At 49.7% G+C, this 8,651-nt stretch overlaps 1 protein-coding gene across 1 annotated transcript; it reads right to left on the bottom strand.

Moving 5' to 3' along the window:
- Window positions 1-4,623: 4,623 nt before the first annotated feature.
- LOC308512374 (cyclin-Q-like) lies at window positions 4,624-7,163 on the bottom strand (the record flags this gene model as incomplete). The annotated part of the gene is made up of 2 exons (XM_081082142.1): window positions 4,624-4,627; window positions 6,406-7,163. 2 exons carry the CDS (start codon window positions 7,161-7,163, stop codon window positions 4,624-4,626), a joined length of 762 nt encoding a protein of 253 aa, XP_080938268.1.
- Between the last annotated feature and the right edge of the window lie 1,488 nt (window positions 7,164-8,651).

An 8,651-nucleotide genomic window follows, 5' to 3' on the forward strand; every position in this document is an offset into this window, starting at 1 on the left:
ACTTGAATATAGACAAGCAGCCTTCCCATTTCAATTTTGGATGAGCTAGTGAGCAAAGAAAATTAGTGAAAGGCTCCCTTAGGGGCATTAGTGGAAAGAATTAGCACTGAAACATAGTACTGTTTGTGGGACATGTAATATTTCTCATATTTTGAGGGAGATTAGTGCCCTTCATATAAGCCATTAAATAATACCGCTAAAGAGCAGTAAAATCTGAATGGCCATCATTACCAAAATTCAGGTTATACCTTTAAATTATTCAGCATTAGAAGAGAACCATGCTAAATTGGTGATAAATAATAAAATGACTAGAAGCCCGGTGAACGAAATTCAAGCACCGGTGGCGTCCCACAGCCTAGTCTGCACCCTCACGCAATCTGGGACCCCTTGGGAGATGTGGGACTGCCAGGTTAGGTCTGACACCTCCTGAGGGATGTAGCAGTGCACGAAATGGCAGACAGCCGGGCAGGAGCCCAAGCTGGAGCCAGGTGCTCTGTTCCCGCTCATCCAAGCCCCACTCCACCTGCCACCACTGCTTCTTAGCCTTGTCACATAGGCACATAGGCAGCAGAGGCTCTTGCTGTCACAGCTGCACTTTCCAGCCATTAGCCCGCCTTCTGGCTGAGTGATGCTCTCGCTGTGGGAGAGCCTTGACCACCTGGGGGAAGCTCCTGTGTTGAGCGTCTGCGTCCAGGTGGTCGGTGTGCATAGTACCAACCACTCATAATGTCGCTTACGCTTTTATATATATAGATATGTTTGACCAATTTGGCATGTCCTGGCCCAATAGAATATTAGTAGTCACGGATGATATCTTGCCACTATTAGAATACCAGTGGCCAGGTGCATGGATTTGTGCCCATTGAAAGGAGATTAATTAGAAGAAATATTTTAGTACTGCTATTTACCCTTTCTCTATAATAGCAGTGTCAACCAAATTCTGATTGACAATGAAGATTTGAAACACATGCATGCAATTGGCGCCAGCAAGAGCTTCAAAAGTATGGCACATGCACGAGTCACCTTAGCAATATAAGTGTGTGTGTGTGTGTGTGTGTGTGTGTGTGTGTGTGTGTCTTTAGATAGATAGAGAATAAACTTCCTTAATTAGACCTGCTTTCTGATTTAGCTCAACTTTTTCCAACCCATTGAATCCCCTTAACTTCTCTTCCAGGTAATTGTCAGCAACACAGCAGTAAATGTCAACACAAAGCACATTATTATTGTAGTTCATGCGGGGAGAACAACGGGTAAAATATTTCACTGCAGCAGTTTTTGACTTCATTCAGCACAGTGAGAAAACCTGAAGTCATTTTCAAGTTCCACCATTTCTTCCTTCTTTTCAGTCAGGTCAAGATTCTAAGCTTTCAAAATCTCCGTTTTCTGGCTAATGAAGAGATAAGAGGATACCTCCCAGTTACCATCTACCTACACCAGAGCTTTGAGTGAGGGGCGGGGTTGCGCAGGGTGACACCCACTGCCCCATCCGTGATTGGAGGAGGCTTTTGAGGAGCCCAACCAGAAACAGCAGGCTGGGCCTGGCTAGGTGCCTTCAGTACCAAATGTTCACATGACCAGCGCCTGTGCATGAGCCCAGTGTGCACCCAGTCAGCACACCAGGGCCTGGTTGCATGCACCAGTGAGCAAGCACCTTGCCTGGACTCAGCAGGCTCTGCACCACCTGCTCCTTCACAGCACCAGTCTCAGAGCCAGGGGGCATCCAGAGTCAGGCTGTGTTGGGAGACTGAGGGGCTCCTGGGGGCAGCGTGCTTCCTCTCAGTTCCACTAGGGGGCCTTCAGCTGCAGGGCGCCTGAGGATTCACAGGGCTCCCCAGGGCCATTGCACTAGGAAGGACAGGGCAAGCAGGATGATCCAGGAGGCTTTCAGCTTCACCTCGGTGCAGGGAAGTGGTGATACCCAGGACACAAGGGCACAGGAGGTTCAGAGGGAAGCTTTGGGGCTGGAGTGGGAGGACTTCATGCAGGTGGGGGAGGCTGAGACCCTGGAGCTGAGGTTGGACACAGGCCAGGATGTTGGGCTTGATCTTGAGTGCGGGAGAGGGGAGGACTGGGTGGCTGCAGAGCAGTGTGTGCAGGGAGAGGAGAGTGAGGTGCAGCAGGGAACCCAGAGTGAGGAGCAAGGGGAAGACAAGGAGGGCCTGGGGGAGGTGTTCCAGGCACAGGCTCAGTTTATCCTGTGGACAGAGGGCCTTCTGCAGGTGGTGCCATGGCAGGCCAAGTGGGCAGGTGAGGAGGTTTTCCCAGATCTGCAGGTGGGGAGGCAGGAGGAGGTGGTGAGTGAAGAGCTGAGGCTGGAGGCACAGGATCAAGGTGACCCGCAAGGGAGTGACCACCAGGAGGAGGGGCGGATGGAGGAGCAATTAATTGCAGGGGAGCAGTTTGTCCTGCAGGTGGAGGGGAAGTGCACCATGGAGGCAGTGGAACAGGTGGGAGAGGTGGAGCCTCAGTCCAAGGCCAAAGCAAAGCCAGAAGAAGAGGAGCCAGTGCAGCAGGAGCAGGCCCAGTCAGGGCCCGGGGCCAAGTTAACCTGGTCCCCTCTGGAGGTGCTCCAGGCCCTTCAATTGGAGATGGATCCCATGAACGAGCAAGCCATCAGGGCCTTCTCTCGGCTCAGGTGCAGGACTCGGCAGAGGCTCAAGCCCTATTTCAAACGGAGAAGCCTCAATATCCGGCGCATCCCTGGGTTCTGGCTCACAGCTGTATCCTTGAGGGTAGAGGAGCAGGATCACAAGGAGCATGGGACAGTGCAGGAGAACGGTGTAAGCGGGGATGGTTCCCCTAGAAAAGAACATTGAGGACAAGCTAGGGGCAGGGCGCCCCGGTCTGGCCCAGGATCCTGGAGACACCCTCTGTCTTGTACAGGCAACATAGAAGCATTACCAGGGGGTCCAGGGGCAGAGCTCCAAGGCAGAGGCACGCATACACCAGGGGCTGATGCCCACAGACAGGGCTGTGTTGCACGGGCTCTTCTGGGACTAACTAATGCTGCCTTACAGGCCGTCTCTATGTCCAGTTCCTCAGTCAGAAGCAGGAATGTGTGATGTGTAACCTGTCAAGCCCTCAGCACAAAGCAGTCCGGTGGGCATCAGGGTCTGTCAGGAAACAGAGTGGTGCTGTGCCCCTTTCTGCCGTTTATGTGGAAAGAGTGGCCTTAAGGGAAGGAGAGGCCAGGCCAGGCTGCTCTTTCTAGCTGGTCCATGCCCAGCTCCCAGGTTGCAGGCTCCTTGACCCAAAGCAGTTTGTCAACCACCCAGAGATGTTGGCCATGATCAGCGTCCAAGATAAAAATATGCTCGGCCATGTGATTGATATGAAGGTAAGTGCACCTGCTCCAAGGAGTAGTGGAGGGCAGGTGGGGAAATGGCCTGTCCCTGAAAACAGCTACAGGCGGCAGCACTGGGCTGCGATTTCACTCCCTGGATCCATTTCCTTCTGCAGGTGAGGGAAGTCAGGCATCCCTGGGGTTGCTGCACCATTAGCCTGTACTTCCGCAGCAACCCCTAATTCCGCAACCATGTGATTGTGAAGGAGTATCTCAACACCCTCACGGGTAAGAGGAGGCTCCCTGCATGGGCTGCAGCTGGTGGTGGGCAGGGATGGAAGGTGATGTACCCAGCTTCACATACCCCTCTCCTGCAGGATACAGGTTGTCCCGTGCCACTCCCATTCAGTGGTACCAGCATTGTGAACGAGAAGTCTACAGCCACAGGCTCCAGGACAGCAGCACCAGCTTCTTCTACTGGTTCTCTGACCATAGTGTGACAGCATCTGGCAGGATTGCTGAGGTGGGATGTCACTGGCCATGCCAGCATGCAGCTTCCTGTGTCCGCCTGCTGCTTGGGTTTCTATTTGGGTCCCTGTGTTCTCCTGACCAAGCTCTCTTTGCCCTACCAGATCATCAGCAAGGACCTGTGGCTCAATCCCCTGAAGTACTATGAGAGGATGATGGCCCTGAGTGAGTGGACAGGACGGGTGAGGAGGGCCTGCCGGGGCTCTCCCCTGGTGTGCTGCCAGGTTCCTGGGCCAGTATTTTTCTCTCACAGGGACACCTGGATGCTGGGAGGGATACAGCCTGTGACACCAGGGCCGCAGGGTGTGTGCCTGAGACAGGAACTACCAGTACAACAAGGGCAGTGCAATTTCAGCTCAGGCAGGGGGGCTTAGGCAGGAGGAGGGAGTGTGCATGTCCACTGTCACTCAGAGTCAAAGCAGATTACCTCAGCCCCTCCTCTGAACTCTCCCTCTAGGCCACCCACAGCACCTTCAGGCCTTTCCACCTGCCCCTCAACAGGGGCTGGCATGACATGTTCTTCCTATACTCCTTTCCACAGGTGTCTGCGGATCTTCCTCATGCCGAGGCCTAGGCTGCTGTGCTGCCACGCCACATTGCCCTGTTGCTGCTCACCACCATCTCCCATTTCCCCAAGGTCTCCTCTTCCTCCTGGGGCCAGTGGGATCGGCCTGCTCCTGATCAGTATCTTAGGGGGCAAAGTGTGGGCCACAGAGCTGGAGGAATCCTTGTTTTGCAGCCTTGTCAGAGGTTCTTCAATCCTTTTATCCATTTAGGTTTTCCAAGGAGAATACCTCATTTGTTTACCCTTCCTACCTGGAAAACAGGGCCGCATGCCATGACGAAATAACACACTGCTTCATTTTGTATGCAGTTCACTTCAAAGACTTCATGCACATATGGTCATAGACACCCTGGGAAATTTAGGGCCATGAATATAACTCACCATCCAAACAGACTGCTTTTCTGTGTTTGTAGTAAAATCAGACAAGAAATCCCATGTTGGAGAACACGTTCTTCTGAAAATTTTTTGTAATGTTAGTGTTTAAGGTTTTACCAAAAGTAATATATATGTCTCTTTCTTTTTTTCTACTGACCTTCCCTCCGGCTTCCTCTATCTCTTGTCTCTTGTTCTTGTCACCCACTCCCAGTGTCTTGCCTCTGTTGGTCTGTTGGTTGTGCTTATATTCTGAATATGTTAACAATACAATATGTAAAATTTAAACATTTAAGTATATTGTAATTTAAATCAGCACTTAGGAAGCAACCTTGTACAATTCAAACCTTGCCTCCAATCCTGAAACTTCATAATGGTACCTACAATTCTTGATGCTTCCCCCAAACCTACCATTTGCTTTTTGTCATTCTTAAATAACAGAAGCCAAATTGCTTACAATAAAATATTGTCTGTACCTTATCATTTTTATTTTCAGTGTCTAATTTTTCTGTCACAGGGGCTTCCCCTCTGACTCCCCAAGTGCCCAATCAGGTGAGCTACTGTACTGCATGATTCACTCTCTCTTGCATACATGGTGTATCCTGTGATCGCTGCCAGCACCACACTCAGGACCTCTTACAGGGGTGTCCCATCGGCTGTTGCAGTAATTGCCGTGCCCCCATCATACCCATCTCCTGTGTGGCTGTAATAATCATCACAGGAACTGGGACACCATAAGTCAGAAGGGGCCTTCATGGTGGTGGTGCCCAGTTTTTTATTGGAATGTTGATCTTCCTTTTGTTTAGTGGATGAGTTCAGTATGAATTTTGGAGAATAGGTCCTTATCTGATATAACATTGGCAAATATCTTCTCCCAGGCAGTGGACTTCCTTGTTTTGTTGTTGTTGTTGTTGTTGTTGTTGTTGTATTTGTTGGCCGCTTCTTCTCTGCAGAAGTGTTTTAATTTGACGTCGTCCCATTTGTTTCTTTTCTCCTCAGTTTCCATTGCCCTAGGAGCTGTATCAGTAAAGGTATTGCTGAGACAGATGCCTGATATTTTGCTTCTTCTAAGATTTTAATGGTTACCCACTTACTTTTAAGTCCTTTATTCATTCCCAATTTATACTTGTGTATGGTGTAAGTTGGTGGTCTAGACTAATTTTTTTTGCATGTATCTGTGCTAAAAGTCCAACACCAATTATTATTATGTTTTTATTTTGGCTTTGTAATATCTTCAATGAAACAAAATAAAATTTCCTCTATGATAATTGAGTCATACTTTCTCTAAATCTGGCCTTTAAAAAAATCCCCTGGGGCACAGTCCCATCCGTTCTTTGATTTTCCTTCCACTGATCGCAAACCTCGGCTGTAGTCTGCGTCCTTTCAAAGGACAAAAGCAGACACGGAGGCCTCAGAGCTGCCCGCAGCACCCTCCTGCCCGCGGCACCCTCCTGCCCGCGGGAGGTGCAGCGCCCATCCCCATCTGGACCTTGGCTGCCAGGGAGAGTCAAAGCCTGAGAATCAAAGTGGCAGCATGTCATCGCCTTCACCGGCCTGTCTCCAGCAGCACAAAACCAGTCCTCCCTGCCAGTGCTCTGGGGACCGGCCCTCAGGGCGATGTGGTGGCGCTGTCCCCTGGCAGCCGAGTGTCCCAGGCTTGTCTTTGGGGATCTCTGTGTCCATGGTATAAATGCGAGTGAGATCAGACACAATGTTATCAATGATTGGCTTGGTAAGGTCTCTACTAAACACCTGCCACCATGGCTTCTCGGCCATGGCCTCAGCGGGCACCTGGACCCCATAGACCTGCAGGGCCAGGTGGAGCACCGCCACCGCTATGTGCTGAGCCTGGAACCGGAAGCACAGCCCCCCGCGGTAGCTGTCCCGCAGCAGGGCCCAGGCAGTGACGGAGATGGGGGTCCGATGCCAGCTGTAAGGATTCAGCCAGTTCTTGAGAGAAATCAGGTAGTGGAGCAGGTACCTGTGTGGGTGCTGAAAGGAAACTTGGAAGCGCAGTACCCGCAGCACAAGGAGCTCGCACTGCACAATGCTGTCCTGGATCACCCAGACTACGGAGTCCATCTCCAAGGGCTCGCTGCCTGGGTGGAAGTACCTGTTGGACACGTTGATGATGTCACGGGTTCGCAGGGGCTGTTCTTCCACTTTGCCAGCCAAGTAAAGGGCAGACATGGCGACCAAGTAGGGGTCATAGGCGTCCAGGTTGATCTCACAGAAGAACTTATGGTAAATGGCACAGGCGGTGGCGAGGGGAATGTTCTGCATCCCTAGCTTGACACCTGCCTCCATGATGAACCTTGTCACGCGGAAGTGCACCCTCGCCTGGGGTTCGGGCCACCCCTTGGCGCCTGGCGCCGCGTCCTCCTCTCTGCAGCTGTCCAGGCTAAGGTCCTCCATGGGGCCCTGCTGGGAGGCCCCAGACCCCGCGGGAAGGGCAAGAGTCTCCAGTGCAGTGCCTGTGCCAGCAGAGTCCTAGCCCAGTGCGCAGCCGCCCCACCGCGCCCCGCCCCACCGCGCTCTGCCCCGCCCCGCGCCGCCCCACCTACCCAGCCCTGCCTAGGCCTGACTGCCATCCAGGTTCCACCACCAATTATTGAAGAGACTGTATGACTCCATTCTATGCTTTTGCCTCCCTTTGTCAAATATTAATTGAGCATAATGGTTAGGGTCGACTTCTATGTTCTCTGTTCTGTCCCATTGGTCTTTATGTCTGTTTTAGTTCCAGTAAGAGGCAGTTCTGAGAATGGTGGCTTGTAGTATAGCTTGATATCTGGTATTGTGATCCCTCCAAATTTGTTCTTCTTTGTCCAGATTGCTGTAACTATTTGGGGTCTTTTCTTAAATTCATAGGAATTTTTGGAAACTTTCTTCTAGGTCTGTGAGATACGCCATTGACATTTTAATGGTTAATACATTAAAACTGTACATTGCTTTGGGTACTATGAACATTTTAATGATGTTGATTGTACCAAACCATGAATATGGTATGTTCTTCTATTTGCTTTAGTCTTCCTCTATCACTTTTTTTCAATTTCCTGTAGTTTTCCAAGAACAGGTTTTTACCTCCTCAGTTAAGTTTATTCCTAGGTTTCTTAAAATTTTGTTGCACTGCTAAATGGCATTTTTGTTTGTTTGTTTCTATTTCTGAGTTCATTATCCGTGTATCAAAAAGCCATAGAATTCTGGGTGTTAATTTTGTACCCTGCTACATTGCCAAATTCATTTATTAAATCTCCTAGTTTTTTTGGTGGAGTCTTTAGGTATTTCTATGGACAATACCATGCCATCTGCGAATTATGACAGTTTTACTTCCTCTTTTCCACTTAGCATGCCTTGTTTGACTTCTTCTTGTCTGACTGCATTGCCTAGCACTACCAGTACTCTGTCGAACAGAAGTGGTGAGATTGGGCATCCCTGTCTTGTTCCTCTTCTTAGAGTAATTGTTTTTGCCCATTGAGTATGATGTTGTCTGTAGTTTTGTCACATAAGGCTTTTTTAATGTTGAGGTATGATCCCTCTATGCCCAGTTTGCTTAGAGTTTTTATCAAAATTGGGTGTTGGATTTTGTCAAATGCTTTTCCTGCACCAATGGATATGAATCTCTCTCAATTTGTTTATGTGATGCATCACACTTATTGATTTCTGGATGTTGACTCATCCTACTTCCCCAGAATATATCCGCTTTGGCATGGTGTATGCTCATTTCAATGTAATGTTGCATCGCATTTGTTAGAGTTCTGTTGAGGATTGTAACATCTATGGTCATCAGAGATATATTGGCCTGCATTTTTCTTTCTTTGTGTTTTCTCTATCTGGCTTTGGGATTAGAGTAATGCTGGCTTCATAGGAAGTGTTGGGAAATGGCACTTCCTTTGAATTTTATGG

Source organism: Myotis nattereri (assembly GCF_964212035.1).
Source record: "Myotis nattereri genome assembly, chromosome: Y".
Classification (NCBI taxonomy): Eukaryota; Metazoa; Chordata; class Mammalia; order Chiroptera; family Vespertilionidae; genus Myotis; species Myotis nattereri.